This window comes from Excalfactoria chinensis, chromosome Z (assembly GCF_039878825.1).
Source record: "Excalfactoria chinensis isolate bCotChi1 chromosome Z, bCotChi1.hap2, whole genome shotgun sequence".
Lineage (NCBI taxonomy): Eukaryota > Metazoa > Chordata > Aves > Galliformes > Phasianidae > Excalfactoria > Excalfactoria chinensis.
In genome coordinates, this window is record NC_092857.1 from 69955166 (window position 1) to 69981714 (window position 26549).

The 26549-nt window shown below is 46.1% G+C and overlaps 1 protein-coding gene and 1 pseudogene across 1 annotated transcript; one reads left to right on the top strand and one right to left on the bottom strand.

Moving 5' to 3' along the window:
* Positions 1-6347: 6347 nt before the first annotated feature.
* LOC140264588 (DNA-directed RNA polymerase I subunit RPA49-like) lies at positions 6348-14706 on the bottom strand (annotated as a pseudogene).
* Positions 14707-17089: 2383 nt separating this feature from the next.
* On the top strand, positions 17090-25882 carry LOC140263800 (transcription factor TFIIIB component B'' homolog). The gene is made up of 7 exons (XM_072359000.1): positions 17090-17461; positions 19178-19214; positions 21088-21158; positions 22154-22343; positions 23227-23518; positions 24677-24875; positions 25458-25882. The coding sequence occupies exons 1-3, from the start codon at positions 17228-17230 to the stop codon at positions 21135-21137; spliced, it is 321 nt and encodes a 106-aa protein (XP_072215101.1). The 5' UTR covers positions 17090-17227; the 3' UTR covers positions 21138-21158; positions 22154-22343; positions 23227-23518; positions 24677-24875; positions 25458-25882.
* The last annotated feature ends 667 nt before the right edge of the window (positions 25883-26549 follow it).

The window sequence follows — 26549 nt, forward strand, 5'->3', positions numbered from 1 at the left end:
TGGCTGCATTCCGATTCTTCATTCACAGGGACTGGGATGAATGCAAGAAACAGCAAGGCAGCTCAGCTTGCAGTGCTCTGGCTGTGGGGTGCGTGCAGCCGAGCTCTGGGTGTGTTCCCATTTTGCCTGACTTTGGGATGCCTGCAGCGAGAGCTCTGCTACCATTTTTTATCCTAGCATCCTGGAACTGCTCATGAAAACTCCAAGCCTCCTGGCTGCGGCTTTGTGATGCTTTTCAGTGCTTTTTCTTTATTGCTTTTTGGATGCTCTAACACCTCTGTCCTCTCGTCGTTTCCATTCCCGGCTCCCACCTCTGAGCCAGCCCTGCAGATCATCTCCAGCCCTGCCATCATGGCGCTGCGGCAGGAGGAGCTCACCCTGACCAACATCAGGCAGTGCTGCCTGCCTCTCTCACTCTCTAGACCAAGTGTAACTACGCTGTTGTGGAGACAAATGCTTTCTGTCACATCCTCCATCCCCGCAGCCATTTACTGGTAGGCGGCTCTTGCAGAAGAAGATTCAAGCAGCAGGACCTTTTGCCCAACTACAGCACACGAATGCTACAAAAGCAGAAACAACCCGCAAGCTCTGAGTCTGTGAGTCTGCACAGGCACGCACCGACTGCGTTTGATGGTACCCCCCATCCTTGATTTCCTTCCCTGCTTCTTGTCTGATGGCACTGCTGAGCCAGGAACAAGCTGCCCGGCGTGGCAGAGCGTGGTGCAGAGCTGTGCTGGGACCTCCTCCCCTTCCTCTGCTGCAGCTTGGCGTGCAACCTCACCCACTTCTCTGACAGACCTGCTGATCCCATCGGGAAGCTCTGGCACGGGATGTGCCTCCAACCCAAAGCTCCTTCCCACCTCCCAAGGGAAAGCAAAGCAACCCGAGCATCGCCAACAAACCTGCCCAGCAGACAGCAGGGAATGCAAACAGCTTCTGGCTGCTCCCCTGCACTCCCATCCTAAGTAAGAGACCCCACGAGGACTGGCTGGGAAATCAGTGCATGACACACGTGAGTGTGCACAGGATTGTGCAAAGCAGTGGGGTTCCACCAGTGTGTGTGTATTTGTGCACAGATGCTGTTGCACACGTTTGTGTTCATGAGTGGCCTAGGTGAATCTGATGAGGTTCAACACAGCAAAGTGCAAGGTTTTGCACTTGGGCTGGAGGAATCCCAGGCATTCCTACAGACTGGGAGGAGCGGTCCTTAAGAGAAGCCCCGCAGAGAAGGACCTGGGGGTCCTGGTGGATGAAGAAGAGAACGTGAGCCATCAGCGTGCTCTTGCAGCTCAGAGAGCAAATGGTACCCTGGGCTGCATCAGAAGAGGGGATGGCCAGCAGGGACAGGGAGGTGATTGATCTTCATGATCCTTGAGGTCCCCTCCAACCCGGGCCGTTCTATGGTTCTGTGATTACACTCGCTGTCCGAAATAATGGCAGCTGTGCAGAAGCTGGATATATGTGGGGACAGCTCTTGTAAGCAGCTGATTTTAAGACCTTGCCCCAGTCGAGAGTCTAAATTGCGTGTCAGAAGAAAGCTGGGAAAGTGGTTCTTGCTCATTATTTTTCATTTGCTGATTCTTTCTTTAGGGTTCCTTTTCAAAAGGAGATTTTGGTGATGGAAGCAGTTGAAGAAAGAACAAAACCAGCTCTTGCCAGGAGTGCTTGAAGTCCCTGTGGAGAGAAGCAAAGAACCTGGGCTTCCTTTGGGATGCTCCCCACCATGTCTCAGGAAGGAGACAGCTGCTGTTCCAATTTCTGCTCTGTGTGTGGAAAGGTACGCCTGGGCTTCTTCTGCTTGTTTTCTCTTTCTTGTTCTCTCTTTTAAGGAGAAGGGGTGGAGCAAGGGGAGACCCACTGGTCATTTGTTACCTCAAGAACAGGATGGATTCTGCATTCACCGTGAAAAACCTGGGCTAGTAGCACGGGCGTGTTTCAGGCTGGACTCTTCTTTTCCTGCTCAGTTTCCTTTTGGCTACAGGGAGACAGCTGTCGAAAGGTGTGTTTTCAAAGCCACTCTAGAAAACCGTGTTTCACTGTTGCAGGTGGTTCAGTGTGCTCTTGCAGTGTAGATGCGTTTGCTGTAGAATCTTAGTGTTTTCTGTTCCTAGGGGAGGACTGGGAGGAGGTAGTGAGAAGAGAATTCAATGCCTTGGGTGTATCTTAGTGAGAAATGTTGGCATGAGGTGCTGAAAGTCTTCAGCTGTAAAAGGACAGTGAGGCTCAGACTCCTTAACCTGCTGGAGCAGGGCGGAAGCAAGGAGTGGGCACTGCCCTCCCAAGTGCAGGCTGCACTTGGTTATGGTCTGCCAGGTCTCTGCTGCCCTGTGTTTCTTCTGAGAAGTTTGTTGGAGCTGCTTGGAGTAGTGAAGGGTGGGGAAGAAGTGCTGTTCAAGAGCTAAGGCTCTGCATGATAATTCTGGATGGATTGAACCACGGTGTCTGAAGACATAGCTTCCATCAGAATGATCCCAGCATTGTGCAAGTTTCTCAGCTGAACCCCCTGAGCAGGTGTCTGAGAGCACCCGCCTCCTCCAGCTGAGCCATAGGCAAGCTAACTGTGCCCAGGAATTACAGCTTATGCAGACTGAATATGCTTCCAAGTGTTTTCCTTAGTGATAAACAATGTCCCAGCACTCTGATATTCCATCTCCGGCACAATCTGGAGCATCTCTGCAAACCATGGGTGCCCCTTCCCACCCCCGTTTCTTCCTTTCTCTCTTTAGAATCAGTGTGGTGCAATTCCCTGCGTTTGTGAGCCGCAGCCAGCAGGCTGTAAGAGATCCAACTGCACCTTTCAGCACACAGAGGGACGTGATGGGGATGGGCCGTCCTTATGCTGAAGGGAGTAAAGGCTGTTGATGTAGTCAGAGGCTGTTGATGTGGTCTACCTAGACTTCAGCAAAGCCTTTGACACTGACCCCCACAGTATTCTGCAGAAGCTGGCAGCCCGTGGCTTGGATGGGTAAACTCTTGGCTGGGTAAGGAGCTGGCTGGAGGGCTGGGCTCAGAGAGTGGTGGTGAATGGAGTTAAATCCAGCTGGCGACCAGCCATGAGTGGTGTTCCCCAGGGGTCGGTGCTGGGGCCTGTCCTCTTCAACATCTTTATTGATGACCTCGATGAGGGCATTGAGTGCACCCTCAGTAAGTTCGCAGATGACACTAAATTGGCTGGGAGTGTGGACCTGCCTGGGGGTAGCGAGGCTGAGATGGCTCAGGGGAGACCTTCTTGCTCCATATAACTTCCTGAAGGGAGGTTGTAGTGAGCTGGGGGATGGCCTCTTCTCTCGTGTTGTTATTGATAGGACTAGAGGGAATGGTGTCAAGCTGCGGCAGGGGAGATTCAGGCTGGGCATTAGGAAATAGGACTTCTCAGAAAGGGTGGCCAGGCACTGGAATGGACTGCCCAGGGAGCTGGTGGAGTCACCAACCCTGGGGGTATTCAAGAAATGTTTGAATGTTGTGTTGAGAGATACGATTTAGCTGAGAAGTATTGGTGATGGTTGGACTGGATGATCTTTTAGGTCTTTTCCAACCTTGATAATTCTGTGATTCTGTGATTCTGTGAAGGGAGAGTTGGCACAGTTTACTGGAAACCCACAGAAGGTAAAGTCTCGGTGTGCCTCAGCCCTTTGAGAGTGATTTCTTGGCTGCTGGATTAATGACCTGCCTTCCCTCTTCTCTAGCAGTGCTGGGTGGTGTTGGGTTTCACAGAACCACAGAATCACCAAGGTTGGAAAAGACCTACAAGATCATCCAGTCCAACCATCCACCCATCACCAATAGTTCCCACTGAACCATGTCCCTCAACTCAATGTTTCTCTGTGCTCTCCTCTTGCTCGCTTGAATGAGTGACCTTCCTTTGCTTTAATTCTCTCCACACGTGCACTGCAGTGCAGTAAGATACACGGTGGCCTTTGCTCAGGCATTGTGGTCATTGGCAGAGAAAAAGGCATCATCTGTAGCAATTGGATCTAAGGGAATAAAAAAACTGACATTTATATTCTGCATAATGCAAAGCCTGCAGTGGGGTATCTTAGCTGGTATAATGGGGTGGGGTGTCCTGTCTTCATTCCTTCTTATCTACATTGAGTTGTCCCTTGGCCAGGAATGCTGGGGATGGCACACGGTGATTCAGCTGCAGCATGGGGCCTGATTAATGTTCCCTGGTAATCCTTCCCAGCGTGGCACTGCCTGTGCTCCTTCCACCTTGTTCAACGTTGGCACCATTGCTGGCTGCCTGTTTGTTTTGCAGCTTCTCTATCCAATGCAGAGCCCCAGCTGCTACTCCCTGCTGCTCCATCATGTTTTTGTGGGGGCACATACCTCTGCCCCACACTGCTGCCCCCCAAAGTACAGACACCACAGGGTTGCTGCAGGTGATCCACCACCTGCTGAGCCTGCCCAGTGCACAGCCCTCTTGCTGCGGGATGCTGTGAAATACAGGCAGATAGGACAGTCTGAAGTAAGAGGTAGTTTCAATTCTAAGGAGGTGCGGAGTCCATCAGGTGCAGCTGTAAGCAGGAGGTTGGGTAAGAGGTGGAGCAGAGAGGCCATGCTGCAGCAGGCAGTACCATGTACCCCATCTCCTTACATTCCCTGTGCGTGCAGATGCAGCTGCTCACCACAGTAGACAGGATACTGAGTGGGCACACAGATTGCCCAACCTGGTGGCCACGTGTACACGAGCCCCTTTTGCTTTTCCAGTGGCTGTTATTTCATGTTTCCCCTCACCTCTTCCGTGCTTTTACAAAAGTATGTAATTGCCATCATCAGGCTCACTTGCAAATGCCTCTTCCATGTCCACACAGAGATCAACAGGTTAAGCTCAAAGCCATTCAAAGCCATTAGCAGTTCTACACAATCACTGCCTCCCTCTGTCATGGGTGTCAGGCAAAATAAAAGTAGACAAAAAAACCTCCATCAACTGTATGTTACTTTTTTAAATAGACAGTGAGGGATGGAGAAACCGCATTTTATGTGGCTGCCAGATCCCTTCCAACACAACCATGTGGTGATTCCATGAAAGCTATGTTGCCTCAACAGCAACAGAAGTGACAACTAGGAAATGCAAACTGGGAGACTGTTATACCTGGCATCACTCAAGAAACATAACAAGATAATTTTGGCAATCAAATAAACAGACAGAACACTTGGGAGAGATGAACTGGCACAACAAAGACACTTTTGTTCCTCTATCTGTGATCTGCCCTCTTCCGTCCTCATTCACTGCAATTCCAGCAGCCAGTCCCTGGAAAATGGGGTTCCTTCCAGGTAGAAGAAAAGAAAGCTGCCACCAGAAGTGATGCCTACCTTTGCACAGTTCATACTGATGTAGATCAGAAAGAGTTGTTTGCCCCCAAAAAAGTAAACAAGGCAAACAGAAATCAACTGTTAAAAATAAATATAGGAGAGAGAGTTTCTGAGATTTGGTTCTGCCTGAGCTGCACAGAAGGGGGCTGATGGATCCTCAGGATTCCATTCAGAAGGTCCTATCATGACAGAAGAACCACAGTTACTTTCAGGAACAGAAACAGTTCTGATCTTCCTGGCAGAGCTTCCAAGATCTCAACAGATATGACCTGAAGAGAGAAGCGAACAGGATGAAGAGACATTGCACTGGGGTTATTTTATTTTTTAAGTTAAGCCTCGCTAATGTGGAGGTGACACAGTAAAAGGCATGCCTGTATGTCCATGCTTTGCTGCTGGCCCGCCAGAAGGAGCTCTACCTCTGCAGATCCTCTCTGCCTTCTGGAGGGATGTTGCAGGGCTCTAAGTCACTCATTTTGTTCTCCCTTTTTCTCACTGGCAGCAAGTAGAATGCACATCAAGAGCAGTGATGCGCTCAGCATCCTTGCTGGTGTCCCTCAGAACCTCTGCAGCAGTGGGGAAAGGGTCCAGCAGAGGCCTGACAGGAATGTGGCCAATGAGGTGAGATGGAGGGAGCTGAGCTTGACTAGTACAGCAAAGCCCTCAGCTGTCTGAAGGGCAGTCAGAGCCAAGCCCTTCTCAGCACTGTCAGGCTCAACAGAGCAAGGGTCAGCAGCATGAGCTGCAGTGCTTCCTGGCCTGTGGGAGGTCCAGCTGAGAGATGCAGAGCATTCTTGCCTTGGGGCAAGCTCCTGGTGGAGTGCTGGGACAGCTCTCAGGGAACTGCATGGCCACCATCCTCAGGGTAACCTCCAAGATCTCTGCATTTGTGTCACAAAGGGGTAAAACCCGCCTGAAGTACGCAGTCAGCACAGCACCTACAATTCCTAACAACATGATTTTGTTCTGGCACATTGTGTACATCTTTCTCCCCTCACAGACAGGAGGAAAGACAAAGGGTTGATACATTTTCTAAATACGTAAGAAAGGTAAACAGTTTAATGAAATAACAGCTGTTCCCGTCAGCACAGAGACTTCAACAGGGCTGTGCCATGATGCTGGAAAGCCAAATCCAACAGGCAAATGCATCCCCATGATGCTGTGTGTGCAGAACAACTGTTGAGAACAGAACTGTTTCACCCCTGCTCACACCTCCCAGATTCTCAGTTCATCTTTTTGCGCTTCCTCTGGCTCCCTGATGCTTTCTGCACAGGCAAGGGGAGAGAAAGGGTGCCAAGCTTGTGATTTTGATCATTCTCAAGTCCTGGCATCCCCTTTGCCTTGGAGACCTTCAACCGCATGGCCCTTGCAATGTCCATCAACCTGGAAAACAACAGAGAAACGTTGTGTTAGTGGGGTAGAGTGGTCTCCTGGGAAAGACACTGCAGAAATGAGCAATAGCTTTTTCACCTCAGGAGGGAAGCTAGGAGGCAGAAGCAAGCAGGATGTCTGCTCTGCATCCCAACACAACCACCAGAACGCAAACTGGAAGTATTTAAATACTACAAGGCAGGGAGCCTTGCTGGAAAGGCTAGAACACTACCAAACTGGACACGAGCACCCCAGAGAGTACTATAAACCCACGGTGCCTTACTCAGTGTACAGCAATCTTGGAGAAAAAAAAAGCAAGCAGCCCGTATTTCCAACAGAATCCTATACCACGAGTGACAGGATGGAAAGAACCTAGTACAGAGAGCAGCTCCTCTTAACTGCTGAAATACAGCAGTCCTAGATGTAAACACATTTTGGATGAGATTGGTACTGAGCAGGGCTTGATCAAGATGGCACCAGCCAGAACACACCTGGAGACTTGTCAAACACAGAATGAAGCATGTTTGAGCAAACGCAGCAAGGAAATGAAAGTCCTGCCTCATCTGGGGCCATGAGAACACACCTCAGAATCCTCTCAGCTGACATTACGTCTTTAAAAGAAAAACAGATTCAGATGGCAAGAGATATCTGGTGCTATTCAAACAAACCTCCCACCATAAGCAATGATCATTCCATGGCTAAATCAAGAGCCTCGCAGCCATATCCCTCATCTTTGTTTTTCCAACATGTTGCTGCTTCTCCCACTTTTTTCTTATCACCACGCTACAATCTATGCTCCCAGCTCCAGTAGAGCACTTAAAAGCAAAAACTTTGGTGTTTGTTGCAGAAAAAGAGCATGTCTTTTATTGAAAAGCTTACTTCCAAAGCAATAAAATTTTAAAAAGGTGGGAAACCAACATTAGATTATACTGTTAATGCCACTATTAGTCAACAAAGAGCAGAACTGGAGGCAAAGCCCAGAAATCTTTACATCAAATCTGACTACAGAGCTCACAAAACCAAGGGCTGGTAACAGCCCCGATAACTTCCAGTTATCCCAGAATCTTGATATTAAATCCTTCCAGGAGAAGCCCCAACATATCTGTTTCTAGTTTTCCAGTTACAGTCAGATACAAATCTGTACTTGCATCCAGACTGGTACCTAGCTGACACCAGATCTCTGCTGAAAGAAGGGATTCAGTGAGGAGCAACATGACTTAGCAGGCAAGATACAGCACTGGGTAGCACCTGGATAGGTTTTCTGCCATTTTGATGCTGCCTGACTCAAGTTTTTCCACTTTCAGATGGACAAAAAGCCTCACAGTGCACCTGAGCAGGTTTGTGAAAAGCACTCTTTCAAAGCTTTGACACATAGAACTACCCCATTAGACGTAGCAGGGCTTGAATATAAAACTTCAACACACTCAGAGTCTAACTGCAACATAGGGAACTCACAGCGGGTATCACTGTATTATTTGGGCACAGAAGAGGCTCCAGAGCCCTCTTCCCCAGGGACTGCTTGCACGAGGACCACAGGCATCTTAACAGGCATAAGCAAACATGACTCACCTACTTTCGTGGAGCTTCAAGTCATTCTGCAGGACAGTGAGGTCAACTTGGAAGTTTTTAATGTGCAGAGCCAGTGCAATGACATATGCTGCAATTTTAGTCTTCAGCGACGCAGAGATTAAATTCTGAACACTGAACAGCAAGTGTGAGAACAGATGAAAAGCAGAGAGTTAGCAAACCCAAAACACAACCACCCACCAGGTGCAGACAGAACTGGAGCCCCAGTTAGCTATGACAAGCATTTCCGAGACATGAAAAAAGAGCTTTAAAAACACAGGTCCCTGATCACAGAGGCCTCAAGGTCTTCCTCAACAACTGCCTATGTTTCTGTTCAAAAGTGCAGGTCTCTGGAGATGTTTACAGGTTTATAGACTTGACTGAATCACTGTCTACAAATACTTCTGTCTCTGTGGCACACTGGCAAGATGACAGCGAGGTGAAGCTGATCTGAAGGTACTCACTGCAGCCATACACAACACACAGAGCAGGTCTGAAAGCATTTATTTTTACTGTTCACCTCTGGTCTGAGTCTTTATAAACAAATGCACCCTTGATGGCCCACACGGATTCAACCTCTCTGTTAACCTCCAGTTCACAGCAAACAGCAGATATATGATGGCTGAGCAATGGCAGTTATGCTACGCAGAGGCTGTTGGATTCTTGAGAAAAGGCACTGTAGCAGCAATTACAAATCTTCTCCCTCTTGCTGATCAAGTCAGCCTGGTGAGCCTGGCTAAATTCACAGGTACAGGCTTGTTTAAGCACACATGACTCTGCCTCTCCCAGTTATGTTTCTGACTTCCATTATTCATGGATGAACATCAGCCATAACAGAATATTTTACCTGGCCTGGCCTGCTACTCAAGAGAAGCTTCTGCTGTTCCCGTTTTGGTGCAGTGCTATTTGATAATGACTCTGTGGCCCTTCAAGCTGTTTTCTACATCCTCTGAACATCAATAACATCAAAGCAATCACAGTTCCTTACCCGCCATTGTTGTAGGTCAGTGAAGTGAAGTTCTTCATAAGCTTCCTGCTAATGATGTGGGGGCATTCAGGACCCATTGGATCTAGAATAAAAAGGGGTTTCACAGTGAGCACCAAGACTGGCTATTTTCACATCCATTTCAAGCCTCCTAGACTAACTCTTGTTGGATGACCCCAGCGTCTCCACCAATGCAAAAAGATATTTACAGACAGATTTACCTTCCTCACCCATCTTACCAGTCACTGAAAAGGCTAACGTTGGAATTTTTGTAAGAAACAGAAACACAAGGTCTGTGAAATACAGCAAGTCCTGAAAACTTCAATCCAAACATTTGTGCACTGCTTTTGAGAAAAGCAGTTCCTGCCACTTTATAAGAAACATTCTGAAGACTGTCATCCACACACTGAGATACTAAGAAAAGTCTGACACAAAGACAGCACAAAAACACCTAAAGATTGCATTGTGTACTGCATGCCTCTTGCAGCTAAAAAATGGAGGCTAGATGAGGAAGAGCACTGATAGTTTCCTGCCTCCTGGCTTAGGAGTAAAGCTTGACGATATAAAATGTTTTCAGGTACAGAAACCATGAACTGTCTGTAAGCAAAAAAGGAATCTCAAACTCAGATGTAAACTATTTTATCTCCTACAAATAGGATCTCACTGCAGGACCCTGATGTATGACAGTTAGAAAAGGACTGAAGAGAATGACACACGTATATCCCAGTAGGTGAAGATCTAAAACTCCACAATGGCATGGAAATGCTGAACCTCATCATGAAACAAGCTGAACTGTAACTGCTGCATGTAGCCATTTATCAAACAGGTAACTCTGGGAAGCTTCATTGTTTGCTATTATGGTAACTACAAACCAAGTCCCAGCAGGCAGCTGAAAAGGGTAAGAGTTGAAAATTGTCTTACGCTTCTTCTTGATTATTTTCAGGAAGCTGAACTTAATAAGGATGTCCAGGAACCAGAGGCATCGAGCTTTGCGGTCCCTGCTCTTCTTATCAGCAGGCAGGAATTTCAGCTCTTCTAAGACAAAGGAGCAATGGCTGAAGAGGAAAGAGGGAACATGAAGACCAGAGAATATCATAACGTATCATAGTATCATAGTATCATAGTATCCTGCGAGTTGGAAGGGACCCTAGAGATCATCGAGTCCAACTCCCGGGTTTCGAGCCCCTTGTGTAGCGAAGCGGCACTTCTACCCCCTGCGCCACAAGGGGGATTCGAACCCGGGCCCTTCGGTGCCACAAGCAGCACTTTATACCAATGCGCCACCAGGGGCACACGATTAGGACTAGCTGGTTACAGCTGCCATCCTGCCTGTAAGAAGAACCACGATTTCATAATGCCAGCCTTAGCTATTAAAAGGCTGCCTGTGGAAGTATTACCTTTTCTCTTCTGTTTTCTTGGCAATTTCCTCTGGAGTGATGTTAATAAAGGCTGCTGCTGGACCCTGCAATGCTTCATACTCTGCTGGAGACAGAACTGGATGGACTTTAAAGAAAAGAACATGGTTCTTTCTGGTTCTGAATAGCTCACAGTGAGATATGGTCTGTCAGCTCTTGCTATGGGAGGTGTGAGATAGGGAAGTGGGGAAAAAATTATAAATTAGCAGAAAGTAACAACAGAACTTGTTGTAACCAAACCAAACGTCTCTGAGGTACAGTGGCTCAAACACAAATAATTTCTCATATACTCCTGACATCACTGCTATTCTTAGCTGAACAGCTCCCAACAGGCAGGCATAGTACCCCTGTCTTTGTAGGGAGGAAGAATACAGAACTGGGAACCCCAAAGCCTCAACATACTAACTTCCTGCTATCAGCTTTTGGTTTGTGAGGGGAGAAGGCTCAACCCTGCTGTCACATGCCCAGCAGCACTTTCTCCACATGCCAGACTGCCAACAGGAAAGTTTACAGGCACCAGAAACCACACGGTCACTGAAAAAGATACTGTCGTCAAACTTGTAAACATGTTCTGGTTTGTCAGCATCCTCATGACATGGTGGTAGGAAAATGGACATGTTCTGTTCATCGTCTTGGGCCACATCCTGGATCAAAGCTTTGGAGGGAAGAAGGAAAGAAGAGAGTATTTGGACCGTGCAGACAAAGCCACAAAGAGTGGACTTCTAGAACACCACCAAAAATGGGCAGAGATGGACGGTGATAACACAGTTTTTCCTAGCGAAATAATAAAGCAGTTCCTTTTCCAATAACAAGTTTGGCAAGGTCCTCAACACGTGCCCATCTCAGCAGTTAAACCAACCTCCTCCCTTCTTACTCAAGGAAAACACCCTTCTTCTTCCCACCATGTTTGGCAAGGAAAAAACAGGAAAATGGTAATTTTGATTGCCTTCCTCAACATCTCAGACAACATTCTTACCTGTTACCCCCTTTGCATCTATAACATCTGCTGCTGCTTTTGTCACAGCTGTATTGAGAATATCATTGCCCACTGCATTCATTCGCCGAGAGTTCAGAGCTCGCTTCTGCTTGCTGGTACCAAATGCCTCAATGCACAAATCCACCTGTGTATAACACAGAAGCAACGACAACACACTGAACTCAAGACACTTTGCATGCAGGAAGAATACCCAGATAACCACTGCTTGTTCTACAGGTACGTTTTTAAAGTAATTCCAAACATAACGCTGGGTACAAACAAAGCATATGACAAAGAAATGCAAAAGGGCATGTTTTACCTGGGACTGTAGACAAGTCTAAAGTATTTAGGAACATACTGCTAAGCTAGACACTAACAACATGCTGTCTCAAAAACCATCAGTGCATAGAAAGAATGCTGACCCTGCACAAGTTTGTCCTGCAACAAATCAAACATCTCAGTTTCAGACAAGTATTTACCACTGTCTGCTGGATAACTACAGCACATTATGATATCAGGTTTCAACCTTACCTTTTCCCTGTAGGATTTATTCTGATAATCCCTTGTGTCATCAGGAATTAAATTATCTACAAAAGAATAAAAATTAGTATGCTTGGCTTGCAGCAGGCAGGAAAGTGCATGTACTGGGTACCCCTCTAATCAATTACAGAAGGGCTAGGTACACCACTTCAGGGTCTTCTCTACAGGATTTTGTTAATAGAATACGTTGAATGTGAAAGATTATGTACCTAAAATAAAGAGGGACAATTTTTGCTACAAAATCTAAAAGCATAATGCACAGGTTGCAGCAATACTAAGCTCCTGTTGCCTAAAAAAGAAAACAGTTCCTTAAAGATCATATTCTCAGGATTATTTCCACTAGATTCAGTAATAAAAAGCAGTTCTGCTGGGGAAAAGCTGTTTTCTTTTTCAGTGAACGATTCAGTCTACTAACTTGATTATTTCCAAGCTTCCCTCAGCAGGAGAAGGGCTGCAATTATCCTAAGCAGTGACAACTTTATTTCTAACTCTGGTATTTCCACCCTCCCACACCCGAGCTCTCTGCTTAACTCTTCCCCTGACTATCAGCTGTGATTCTGCTTCATTCTCCCTTTTTTCATTCCATACTGCTCCCCAGGCGTGGACAGAGTGATGTATCCTCCTTCCCTCATTCTAAGGCAGCACAGCAGAAATAAGAGTAGGAGGAAACAGGGCAATGCTGTCAGTAGCCAATTAGTCAGTTTTGAATGCATACATATTTCCAAGACATTGTGACCTCGGCACCAGGGTTAAATACAGAACTGTCCTACCTGACAGTAAAGGTTGCATGTTGAATATTTCAGCATTATAGACTTCCATTTGCCCAGAATCCTTGTTTAAACACCAAGAAAATACCTGGGGAGAACAAGTGCAAATGATAACCATTGACAGTCTCAGAGCTGAGAAAAATTAACTTGAAATCTATAGAACAGGTTAATTTGTAGCAAGTTATTTTTCATTTCACACTTCAGAGGAGCAAACCCAAATAGTTTGTGCTGCTCCTCACCACAGAATCATAGATCAGACTCATAGAATCCTTAGAGTTGGACCTTTAAGCATCATCCAGTTTGTATTTGGAGAGAAAAATTTAATAATATCATGACCCCGTCAAAAGAACCAGCACAAGGACATTAAATGGCTGGAAGCACCTCGTCTTAACAGTTTCTGCAATTCTGTTTACTCTACGTTGTGTCACCCCACTTCTACTTTAAGTAACCCCCGTGGTCAGAGTAGACATAAACCACGAGCAAACGCTGCAGGACAAATGTAGCGCGTTCACGGGGCACAGCACTCACTAACAGGAGCCTGACACACACACCAAATGTACTTCAGAGCTCTGTAGGTTAGCTATGACAAAGTAAGATGATTTTACACTTGGTTTCCACTTATACAAGAGGTTCTTCTACCAGAGGATGGGAACGATCCCCCATGCAAAATAGTTCTTAGGAATTCATGGGAGCTGCCTCGAGGCTACAAAGGTCACCTTCTAAAACCAGCACATGTGAAAACTGGTGATTTCACCAAGGCTTCCCATTACAGCACGAGGCACAGACAAGTTATTAATTCATACAGCACCTCCGGACTGTGGCCCAGAAGTTAAATGCTGACCAACGACCCCCTGGTTTCCTGGATACTGATCTGGACAGCTAAGAAGGAATAATGCTGTTGTCCCCAGGTTTCAGCCACGTGCAGACACCTTCTCACTCTTCTCCAGCAGATCTAAACTCCACTTATGTGTAAGATCACAGCTCCCGAGGAAGCAGCGTGCAAAATGGTGCGGCTGCCAGATGACATCAACTGCCTAAATCCTCCTCATTCGCACCACGGCCTCAATGGGAACTCACCAGTCACCTTGACAGAAGGCTACAAGGCCATTTCATTTGCGCAGTTCCTCTGCTTTCACCTTCTTGTGTCTCGCACAGTGTGGCCAGCTCCCCATACCTGCACAGGGAGCTGCATTTCATGGCTCCGCTGCTGAAGTTATTCCCCACGTATGAAAGCCTTTCAGCTTCTGAAACCTGACAGACAAAGAACCATGACTTGAAGAGCGCATGGTTTGAAAGCGCACGTTTTCCTGCACGTCCTTCAGTGACACGAAGCTGAGCGCTGCCACAAGCCGCCCATTGGCTAGCGCCACGCCGCGATGCCGCCGCTTCCGGCGGGCGCTCCGAGAGTGCGTCACTTCCGCTCGTCGCCACGAGTGCGTCACTTCCGGGCGACGCGGCGGGTTCGGTGCGCGCTGGGCCCGCGGTCGGAACTCGGCCCGGTCGGAACTCGGCCCGGTCGGAACTCGGCCCGGTCGGAACTCGGCCCGGTGGGCCTCCCGTGGGCTGCCGCCGTCTGTCCCGGCCCCGCCGCCCGCCTTGCTGTCCCGGCGCTGAAGGAGGAGCCTGGAGCGGGGCTCGTCGGGCCTGTAACGGCGGCGGTGCGTAAGACCGGCCCCCTGGGGGAGGGGCGCAGCGCGGGCTGGGCCGTGAGGGTCTCCCGGCGGGCTGCCTGGGCGGTAAGGGAGCCGCCCGCACACAGCAGCCCTTCCTGCCCATAGAGGCGGTCCAGGCACGGCCCGGATACCCGAGTCACCCCGAGGGGCACGCAGCAGAGCGGGCCCTCCTGCCTCACCTTTGTGCCGGTACCGCGTTGCTCGTCGTAGCCGGGCTGTGCAGGACGGGACTTGGGTGGGGGGGTGCCGACTGCGCTGCTGACTCTGACTCAGCCCCGCCTGCTGTGCCTTGCTAAGGGCGTGAGGCATCTGTTAGGCCCAGCCTGCAGCTGGTGGCTTGTCTCGTGCTGGCAAACCGTGTGGTGGATAACACAGTCTGCTGCTGCAGCGCTGTGCTGTAAGCGTGTCTGATACAGGCACTGTAACAGTCTGTGTCGGCACTGATGTCTGTGTCAAGCCCAGAACGCTTGGAGCTGACCAGACGTGCTTCATTTCTTCCTCCGCCCTTTAAGAATTGCTCAGGGGTTTCATTCAGCACCCACGCTTGAAAATTGTGGCAATTGTCGTTTAATGAAATGTTTTCATTTCCCATCATTGTGCGTACTGCATAGGTCGCTCTGAAAGTAATGCCTCCTGTTTATTCCTGTGCAAACTACAACAGATGGATCACTTGGTAGAGCATAATGCTCCATTACCACGCGCCATTTTTCAGCATGGTAACCACCATTAGCAATGCATTCTCATTGGTGACGAGCGAGGGCCTGCGTACCACCCTCATATAAATCTGCACCAGCAGAGGTGACATCTGTCACCACTGCAGAAACACGGCATCCACCACCTCACCGTGCTCACATCTACTCTTTGTGCTCCACAAGAGTTCAGCAACTATTGATGAATGTCGTTGGGTGCTGTTTTTTCTGTGTGGAGGAATTCAGCAACTCATTTCTGCTTCATACGCTCTTCCACGTCAGATGCCACCAAGAAGATCAAGCTGCCAGAATTGAGGTGGCTCAAATTGACTTGGACTGGCAGAATAAGGGCGAACTATTTCTAGCTCGATGGGCCCATGAGACCTCGGGCCATCAAGGAAGAGGGAGAGAAAAAGAGTCCCCGAGAACCAGGGGGCCTACTGTAATCTCTAGGCGACAGGCTGGAACGTTGCTGATAGAGGGAGACGGCAGGGATGGAGCGCTCCAAAAGTGATAGATAGAGCGAAAAGAAGGACCTTCCAGCCTGGGAGCGAGATTATATACGTGTCCTCCTCCGGTGATTCGTCTCTGGCCGCGTCGTCCCCTGGGATATGTAGTTCTCCTCCAAGAGCTGAGTACTCAGGATGCTGCCATTCCACAGAACTGGAGCATGAACCTTCCACACTTCCGCATACCCTCTGTTGTACTTCTGTATGCCATTAACAACTACACTTTCTTTTACCACCAAAACAGTTTGCCACTATTTGTACCCTCAGTTAATGATTCATACTGCACATGATGTCATGATGTAGAATATTGACAGCAACAGCACAAAACCATGACACACCTGAACCATACCAGAGGCGTGCAGAAATCCCTGCACCCTTTACTCTGTTTGCAGCTTCATAAAATGAACAGCCAGCACTCTCACCAGCCTACCCCGGAGTCCACTGTGGTCTGAGTAACAGTTCCAGACTTTAAAAGGAGAGCTTTAAAGATACCCATGCTGGGGACAGTGGGATTATGAGAGTTATCCAAACAAACTGTGCTGGAAGTGTCCTTTAAAAATACCCATGCTGGGGACAATGGGATTATGAGAGTTATCCAAACAAACTGTGCTGGAAGTGTCCTCTGTACTTGGTTTCATCTCTCTATCAGTTGACAATGCAAGCTCTTCTAAGGGTGAAATTTGGAATAATTTTTCTTGCTTAGAGCAATTGCGACCATCGCTTTGGGGATGGAAGCGGTAGCTAATTCAAAGGGATTGTGTTCTAAGAAACGGGAGCTGATAATTAATGATCATCTAACAGTTCTGGTTTCTAGGCATTAGTAAGATGAACTAAAATCTCATAGTTTGGGTTCTGTACTGTGCTTTTAGCAAAGGAGAAACTAGAGAAGTTCCCATGATTTACAAAGTTTGCAAGCTTCACCTATCTCAAAGTGAAAGTGAATTTGTTTGTTTCTAATAATTCCATACATTGCAGATTTCATACTGCAGCTTCTCAGCTCTCTGAAACTGCTTACTCCATGCTTAAGATCAGTACTTTTGTGCACATGTGAAGATTTGGTTTCCGGATGGAGTAATACCCGAATGCATTTTTGCCAGCGTGTTGCAGGAAGTAACAGGACTGTATTCTTGATCACAGTGCTCCTTTTCTTCTTTTCTGTTCATTGAGTTGGTTTTTACTTGTGGTGTCTCTTTTAATGTTTTGGATTGTATTAGACTTGATTGATATTTTTAGTATACTCATGTTATGTGCTCTTGCTTTGTGTTCTAGGAGACAACCTAGGAGGTCATCAAAACAGACAGCACTACCAAAACATGGATTGGAGCTGAGAACTGATCCATCTTCTGCTTCTGAATGTGAGGCCAGTTACTGTGAGAAGGGGAATCGAAGACAAGAAGTGAAATCAAGTGTTGCTAGAGGCAAAAGCATGAAAACTGCCCACAGAAAGAAACCGGTGAAGGAGCAGAGAAGTTCAAAAACAAGCAGCCTGGTGACCCTCCGGGCTTCTCAAGAAGATGAGGAGGAAGCAGATGACTTTGAGCCTGTTGATGAAGATGAATGTTTTGCTGAAGAGGAAGTAAACAAAGCACCAGTGTTTGTTCCAGTAGGTCTTAGATCTCCTAAACCTATTCCTGTTCAGATAGAGGAGACGATGCAAGAGGTATAATGTAGCTGCGTTCTGTGTCCATGTTTGTTTTGTTTCTTCAAACAGAAGCTTTTATTCCAATTGCAATTGCTAGTACTTGTTTAGTTTGTTAAGAATAGTGCTGACAGTAGCAAGGATGTTTACTTGACACATGTACTTGATTTCAGATGAATGTACATCAGCCTGGGATCCAAACACTGTTATGAACTATCAGCAGGTCTGCAGGGTGCTCACCAGGTAATTAATCTGGGACTGGATTTAGGCACAGTCTGATGTGCTTACTGCATGTTTTGAGGCCTAGGGTGGAGCAAATGGAGCATTTCAGTTCTACATTTGAATGTCAGGGAATGAGAGAGATTACCAGTACAGTTTCTGGTTTCTCCGCAGGTTTGTCCTCCTTTGTTCTTGTGATATACTTCCTGTAACATAAAACTTAAGTAATGGGTTAAGTTTAAACATGTGTCTGTTACAAGATACAGCCCTGTATCTCTTTAGTTTAGGCTGTAGAGTTTGACACAGCAGTGGAATCCACTCCTTCCCTGTGCTCCAATGTAACCCTTCCACAGGCTGGAGGTATTTCAAGGAAGATCCTGCTCTGTCTGGTGCGGGCAGATCCAAAGCCTGTGGTCCTTACATTTTGGCAATTATTTTTTCAAAAGCTGTTTTTGGCCTCTCCCATGAACTGCTTTTATAGTTAAGCCTGGAGTAAAGGCCTAGTGTTTAATTGTGGTTTAGACTAGAATTAGAACTCTAAGAATGTAACAAGACTGAGTATCATCTCAATTGAACAAACACTGGAGTGGAAATTGCTCCCAGCTCTCCTTTTGGTTTACTACTAGTAGTTCTCTTCCTCTTTTCTCCTGTTGAAATCCTTCTTATTTACATAAACTAATCATACAGTTTCTTGCTCTGAATGACAGTGAGAGAATTTAAAGCAGAAAAAATGATAAAATCAACAAAATCCGTTTGAGTTAAATAACCAGCTCAAAAGGTCTCAGCTGGATAATGTAGATTTTCTGATTCTTCTAGTTGGTTACAAGCAGCACTGCCAGTTCTTCCTCCAGTTGCTTCCCTCTTTAACCTGCAGTATTGTTTAGTACTTGATTTGTGGAGGGATTCCATGAGATGTTCAATGTCTGCTAAGCATGTAGTTTATTAGGAAAAAATAAAGTATTTGTCAGATTTTCTACGAGGGCTGATGAACTGAAATGCTTTCAAACCAATTTTTACAGCTGGATATATCTCTGAATATCCCTGATGTGCCGGTGGCTACTAATGTAGAAGGTCTTTCTTGTGTGTCTGTCCAGCCAGTCATACAGGAGGAGGAAAAAGGAAACTCCTTACCAGCTGTAAGAATGCCTCTTTGTTTTTGACATCTTATTCAGCATTGCCATCTACTTTGGGAACCATCTCTCAGGAACTATTGATAATTACGTTCTTTCCCCTTTGGGAGCCAGTTGATGAAGGAGACAGATTCCCACTGTGTCCTCACCATGTCTCCTTCCTTTTCTCTCTCTTATTTTATAGCAGATACAAAGCTCTGGCCTCTGACTGGTTTCCAGGCCTGCTTGTGACACTATAGATATGGAAAACTGTAACATTTTGTCAGCTCCTACTATGTATTTTAAAGCCAGGGCGACCTCTGGGCTGAGAATTCACCAGGATGCATTACATTAAAATTGCAGACTGATTTTTATGTAAATACCTGATATGTTTTTCTTTTTGCTTAAGGAAGCAACTGAGCATGAAAATCCAGAAGCGGACAAAGGTAGATATGCAATTCTCTTGTTTGTGTCTTCTCCATTAACATGCTACCAATTTGTGGTTACTCTTGGAGAGAATTTCAAAATTCATGTATTTTAGAAAAAAAAATGCTCATGAGGTGCTGGATTCTTTCATGTTTTTTTGAACAGGCTTAAACTATCTACATTCTTCTGTTCTCTATCAAGTAGATGGACCAAGCATTGCAAAGTTTTGTTTCTTTGAGTTGGAATGTGCATTTTCTGAGTCCTATTCTGTAGCTATCTGTACTGGGAGAAGAGAAAACTTTACAAACCGTAGAATCATAGAATGGCTTGGCTGGAAAGAATCTTAAACATTATCTAGTTCCAACCCCCAGCTTACAGCTTACTTGACGTGTTGTGAAGTGATAATAAAGTGGCCAGAGTCTAAGCTTTGTCCTCTGTATGTAAGGTCCCTAACTCAGCTCTGACCAGAAGAAAGTACTGTTTCCATAGGAGATATGTGTCCAACCCTTACAGAACTATTGCTTTTCAGAACTGCTTTCACTTAGGAGTTTAATTACATTCTCAGTCTTTGTAAGGAGCACTTGATATTGCCTGGGCTACGGTTTTGGTTGAGGGAGGTGAAATCTACTGTCTTGCTTTGGTTTATTTCGGTACGATAATTTTGGAGGATGGAAATGCTTAGTTTTGTATGACCAGTTAGTTAGGAAACAGAAGTTTAAACAGGGATATAGTTCAGTGCTACGGGTTATGGATATCTGCATTTAAACACTTTCTCCCTTTCCATTCTTGGTGGCTTGGTTGGTTATGAGATGCAGTGGGATAAAGTAAGATGGAAAAGCTCATGGATTGAGATGTAGACAGAGAGATCGTTTTACAAGACAGAAAGTTTATTTTATTGCTAACTAAAAGTAGAGTTGAGTGGTGAGAAGCAGGGAAGACTAAAACACCTCGTCCCCACCACACTTCCCCATCCTGACCTTTCCCACATTCAGCTTGACACCTTCACTCCTGACTCCCCTTTCCCCATGCTGCTCATGAACAGAAGAAGCAGGAGCTGCAGTCAGCCCATCATACTGTACCTCCACCACACGTTCCTCCTCGTGGTTTTCCACTGGTCTAGTATGGGATCTTTCCCACGGGATACAATCCTTCACAACTCTTCAGCGTAAGCCTTCTCCACCATATGTCCTCCAGACTGTGGTTCCTTCAGGGGGTGAAAGGGCCCATATACCTATTGGGCCATGGATATATTTTGCATCTTTAGTTTTGCAGTGGTTGATACCATTCTAGCATAAAGAATTACCTGATTTTTTCCTGAGGGGGGTTCATTCACTCTCCCTTGAGACCTCCAGCACTGCTTGATACCAGCATACTTGCAGTTGCTGTGGAATGGCTGAATTGCAGTGACTTGTTTTCTCAGTGCAACCTGTAGATGTGTCATTTTAGAACAGGGTGCAGAAAAGACTGTGCTCATACTGGAGTGGCAGAAACAGTAGGAGGAGGCAGCTTGCAATGGAGGATTCCTTCTCTTAGCAAAGAACTTCTACCATAGAAGGATGGGTGTGTTGCAGAGCTGGGTGCTTCTCTTTGACACTTGGTTGTTTTGTAATGGTTGGTGGAACTTACATTCCTAGAGCAATTTGTTATGTGAGTCATCAGTGACAGAGTTGTGCACTGGGAAATATCAATTTATTTCAAGAGATCATCCATGCAGACAGTGAGCTGCATATGAATTACATATTACTCTGGTTGGTCTGGTATCCTTCAACCTGGAATGCCTTGAAGGAAAAGCTGAGAAAACACAATTTTAGGTTTTATGTCTCTTTGGAGTCTGACATGCTTTCTTTCTTTTGTGGAGTTCTTTGTCAAGCTTACCGTGTTGCTTTATTTCAGATATTTCCATAATGAAACAAATGCTAAGGATTGTCAGCAGCAACACATAAGCAGCAGAGAAGAGACTTCAGGTATAATGCACACTATATATTTTAAGTGAGCAAAAAAGTTGTGTATCTTACAGTGATGCAAAGATTAATTAAAAGAAAAAAAAGAAAATGTGTTGTTATGATTAAATAATCTACTTAATGAACAAACAAAAGGACTGATAGCTTAGTGTCATTCCCCACTCTTGCTTCTTATTTAAATTTCATTATTGCAAACTAGACTTGGAAACCTTTCAGATGACTCCTTGAGCTTAGATATCAATAGAAGGGAAGTTCTTGCTCTTTTCTCTCAGCAGTGAACGCCTGCTTATTACCTCTGCCGTGTTCAGCATTTGTTAGAGCTCTTTGTGGCACTGACTCACATACCCCTCAAAACCTGAAGGTGGTAGAGGGAGAAAGCCCGTGTATTTTTCCAGCAGCTTAGTGAGCTGTAGTGGCTCCTGAAATGTTGAAGTGAATGCCAGCAGCAGTGAATGTGAGCGGCTGGGCTGGACTGTGCAAGTGTAGAGCAAGAGGAAGAGGAGAATGGGAGGTGATAATTGAAGAAAACACACTTTTCAGCTGCAAATCATTTAAAAGTAATGCAGGGCGCATTAATTTTAAAATAAACAACAGAACAACACCACCACAAAGAAAACGCACAGAAATAAAGCAACAGCAGAATTCTGTCACTTAAAGAAGTAACTCTGAATACCTCACAGCAATATATAGAGACAGAGGGGCATCTGGCAACCACGGCTACACAGATTCGATTAAACAGCACGTCTTACACCTGACTGAAAAGCTTCATCCCTGCTAGGCATTCTTAATATTGTTTCTTCTGGGGGATAATAAGGGTTCTACTGCAGTGCAAGAGCTCCAGAGTGATATGTATCTTGTCTCAGAAGAAAGCAAGGATGTTGTGTGAAGGATATTCCCAGTGCCTTCTTTCATGGAGATCTGCATGCTCATTGCTCGATGTGGGGAACTTGAATAACAGATTTCTGTTACGTTTTTATTTCCCTGGAAAATGATGGTAGTGAATGATGATCGCAGATGTCCGGAGGAAGAAGAACAGACATTCCTTTTAACATTGGTGGAAATCCTTGCTGACTCAGGAGGGTTCGATACATCTGCTTTGCAGGAACAGACCTCAGAACCATTACTACCAGCACCGATACTTATCAGCCCAGTGACATCTGGTGGAACCAGCTTGAATGAAGTGGAGAGGTAAATACTTTGTTTTTGACTTTAAATGTACATTAGAGTAGGAGTATTCCTCAATGCAAGGTAACTGAATTACTTCAACATTACGGTTGGAATGAAATCTGTTCAGCTTGGGAAGAAGGGGGGAAACATCAAAGGAAAATATTCTGAAGTACAGTAAGTGTTGCAATTCTTTAAAGAGTCCTGCTATCTCTATGTAAGTTCTCAGGTAAAAAGAGCAGGTGTGATGCTCCAGCAGTGCAGAGGGCTTTGCCCTTGTACAAGAACTTCTGGTAGGTAAATTTAAACTTGTAAATGCAAATTGAAACTAACCTAAATGCATGGTACAGCACAGTTTAATGCTTGTCGTTATCCCGAGTGGTCCTGTCTGCAACTAACTTGTGCTGTAACACAGTTCACCTTTTATTCTGTGTTGGTCTTTTAAAAAGTACATGCGCTGTTTAATCAGTCTCTGAAGAAATCAACAGAAGGAAAGCAGAATCTCGACAGTACAGTTTTCAATCAGCTGAGCCTTTGGAGGGTTTGGAGATGTACTTCTTGGTTCCGAAGTGAACTTGAAAGAGAGATGGTGGAATTGTAAGCAGCTGGATGACTTCACTAAGCTCTGTTGTGTGCTGTAAAGATTGGGGGTGCGGCTGTACAACTAAATTTCTCCAGCTCTTTCCATACAATGTCTGTGAGATTTTACAGACTTTAAAAGTAGATTGTGAATTCTTTAGTCTTAGCGGTGGTTTTGAAAAACAAAATGACAAAAAACTGAAGAGAAAAAAAAAAAAAAAGCCCTCATCTTTTAAGCCATTTTAATATTATGCTCATTTTTTGACTACAGTGCTATCAATGAAAGGGAATCGCTGAAGTTCTTTAATGACTCTCAACTCTTTTACAGGTAATCCTTTCCAAATGAAAGGGGCTTCAACAAATAGAAATGTTCTTACTGCTGCCCTGCTGCCTGAGCCTATTACAGCAGGAGATGAGAGAAGCCAGTGTGAAACTTGAGAGAATTCAGGGAAAGCATCGTTTCACAATGTAGCGTCCAGTCAAGAGGAGGTGATGTGCAGGTTAACCTCCAGCAGGAAAACAGAAATAGGTGAACAAGGAAAAGTGGGAGATAAACATGAAGCAGCACAGTTGGAATGCACAGAAAGCCAAACAGAATCTTCTAAAGCTCCATTACTCAGGTACTGACAGAATGTTTCTGTCAGCCTGTTCTGTTAGATGTTTTTTCCACATTGAGTCATTGATATCCTCTTTCCAGTTAGTACTACTAGAGCAGCACTGCCCTCCTCTGTGACCTGTAAGAATTATAGGTCTGTCCTCAGAAATTGAAAAGGATTAAACTGTCTCCTTTGAAATTTGGAGTGTTTTAGACATTAAATAGGCAGATTGACCAAGGGATGATGCTACTGATGTACGATCTGTTTAGGCACTGACAGATGCCTCTTCTGATACAGACATCCGTGAGGCTGTAAGACAGACTTGGGGTCATTGTTTTTCCTAGCTCAGTCTAATGCTTAGATATGCACCCATCCATTTGTTACGATTTTCGGCCTCCTGCCAATAAGATTTGGGTTTGATGCAGTACTCGCCATGTTTCTACAAGTACTAATTTTGTCTTTTCCCCGTGGGACTTTCTAGCCTGACAGCTCAGAGGATATTGCTCTTATCTGTCCATCCAGCTATCTGAATTATGTTTTCTTGTTTTAATATACCATTCTACAGTATTTAAATGCTTTAGTTTCTTCTCTCTGTTGTACTTGTGCACACTGTTTCTGACTGTTATTTGTATCTGGTATATCTGCAGCAGCTGGGAAACGATGAATTGAAATAAAGAATCCTTGCTTTGATACAGTTTGTACCTCCTCTATCCTTACTTCATTGCTGTGCCTTCTGATGTTACATTATGTTTATATTATATGATGTTATATTGTGTTTCCCCACTGATGACGTGACGTGTGCTCTTCTGAGTTCTTCCTGCAGGTCTGTGTCTCTGTTCCTCTCAGAAACCGTTCTGAGCATCTGGTAGTTACAGGCTCTAGTTCAGAGACGAGTCACATATTCTTGTTCTCAAGGGTGGAGGTTGTTCAGTGTTCCTTTAACGCTTCATAAACTCCCATGTGCCAGAATAGTCAGTAACACAGAATCCTGGGATCACTTCTTGTTTTTTTCCTTGAGAGTCTTCAAGCATTTCTGAGGTGTGTGTTTGCTGTAGCATGAACTGGATTCCTGTAATACTATTTACATATCACTTTTATGGATCGATTCTATGACGTTCTTACTGTACTTGTTTTGAGCAGGAGTAGATGAAAACCATTGGGATTTTTATCTTTAATTTGCAGAAAAAGCAGTTCTGAACTTGCAGAAGAAATGCAAAGGAGGAGAGGAGAGATCCCAAACCCACAGATGGGGACCACAAAGCAAAGTCTGAAGGAAACAACTCCCTCTAATAAGGATGATGGGGCATCTTGTTCCTTTCCCTCTAGAAGCACATCGTCATTTGTGGAGTATGACAACGTAGCTGCTGATGCTGTAGTTATGGTATGTTTGCTTCTGAATGTCTTTGCATTTCTGAGCTGTGAGAAACAAGGAATTAGTCGCTTCCAGGTGAGCAGGGGGGCATGCTGTGTTCAGGTTCTGAGAGACTGATCTGCTGCAGGGAATGGTTTCTGACTGGTGAATGTCTAGGAAACTTAAAAGGGAAACAGAGCAGCCTTCTCTGTGCACGTCTATCTATGAGCATTTTGGGTTCTCGGGAAGTTGTGGCCCATTTTTCTACTTGTGCAGAAGTTGTACAAGGTTTGTATGTCCCTTCAAGACCAAGTTGAAGCTGTGGGGGCTGCTGCTGATCACTGTGCTTGTGTGTGTAGGTACAAGATGGTTGTCCTGTGAAGTGTTATGACTTTGGATTGCCTTGTTGCAATAGTTCTGTTTAAACTGACACCCACAGCAATATGTGAAGTCAAACAAAAGGGAACGAGCGCTGCCCAGTACGCGGTCCATCTCAAAATCTTGATCAGCTTTTGCTGCAGAAATATTCCTGGTGTCAGCAGAGGATGAGAGAGGAATCTACTCGTTTTCCTTTTTCCAGGGATTCCCAATTATTTTAATATACTTTTATAGGCGCTTCCCGACTGAGCCCTGGGACTGCAAACATCTCTCAGCAAGAACCACGTTTGTGCTGTCAACGTTGTCTCAGCTGGAACCAGGACAAATTCTGCATTGAAAACAAAGGGGTCAGATGCTGCTGCTGCTTCTTTCTGCACGTAGGTGTGTGTGTCTGCAGGGATGTCCTTTGTTGCACTTATTCAGAGCAGCGCAAACAGCTGAATCTAACCACAGTGAGCTTGCTTGAAGGATTTGCTACTTGGAGGCAGCTGTATTTGAACCATTTTCCTCGTGTTTCAGGTCTGCTTGCTCGGAAGAGCTGTGCGCCGGGATCTGGACGGGACTCGTGCCGGCTGTCTAATGGCCGCCGTGCTTTCTGTTTGCAAGGAAGCTGTCGCGTCCTGTACGTGTAAATGCTGTCAATAAAGTCTGTTCTCCGACCTGCGTCCGTCCCGCTCTGTCTCCCTTTCCTCGCGCGGGTGCCGGCCCGGCCCCTCCGTGCATTGGCTGCGTTGGGGGGAGTGCTGTGCCCGGTGCCGTGCCGCTGTGTGCTGCCGTGCCGCCGTGCCGCCGGGCTCCCCCCTCTAGCAGGTAGGCTGGGCCGTGCCGCCCGGCTCCCCTCCGGCCGCCTTAGCGCCCGAGCGCTGCTCCTCGGCGTCCCCGAGTGAACCCTCCGGCGCTGTGCGGAGCCACCCGCAGCCGCCGTGCCTCGTTCGGGGAGTCGGCGCACCGCCACCTGCTGCCGCCTCCTCCGTGCGGCAAATCTCCGCTGCTGATGCTTCGTGCGGGCTGAGCTTCAAGGCGCCGCCTGAAGAGGGCAAGGAGACGCCCGGCTTAGTGCGGAACTTTGGCTTCGTTAGGGTGCCTGCAGGTGCCGCACTTGCAGCGTTGAGGCGTCTGAGCGAACTGCTGCTGTTGTGTTACAGCCGAATGGGGTTTTGCAGAAAACGAGCTTTGGGACAGAACTTCGGGTTACAGAAACTGCTCTGGGACTCCTGTATGCATATATATACGTGCCACGATTGGCTATAGGGGTGTGTTTAGGTACACGTATGTAAACATGTGTAATAGCATGTCATACGTGCGCATGTGTTTGCATCTGCAAAC

What these genes read in the sequence shown, in the direction of transcription:
- LOC140263800 (XM_072359000.1), top strand. Translation starts at nt 17,228, where the DNA reads ATGAAAACTGCCCACAGAAAGAAACCGGTGAAGGAGCAGAGAAGTTCA. An exon ending in TAGAGGAGACGATGCAAGAG is followed by an intron (nt 17,462 to 19,177) that starts GTATAATGTAGC and finishes TTTTTGCTTAAG; the next exon opens with GAAGCAACTGAGCATGAAAA. An exon ending in AAATCCAGAAGCGGACAAAG is followed by an intron (nt 19,215 to 21,087) that starts GTAGATATGCAA and finishes GCTTTATTTCAG; the next exon opens with ATATTTCCATAATGAAACAA.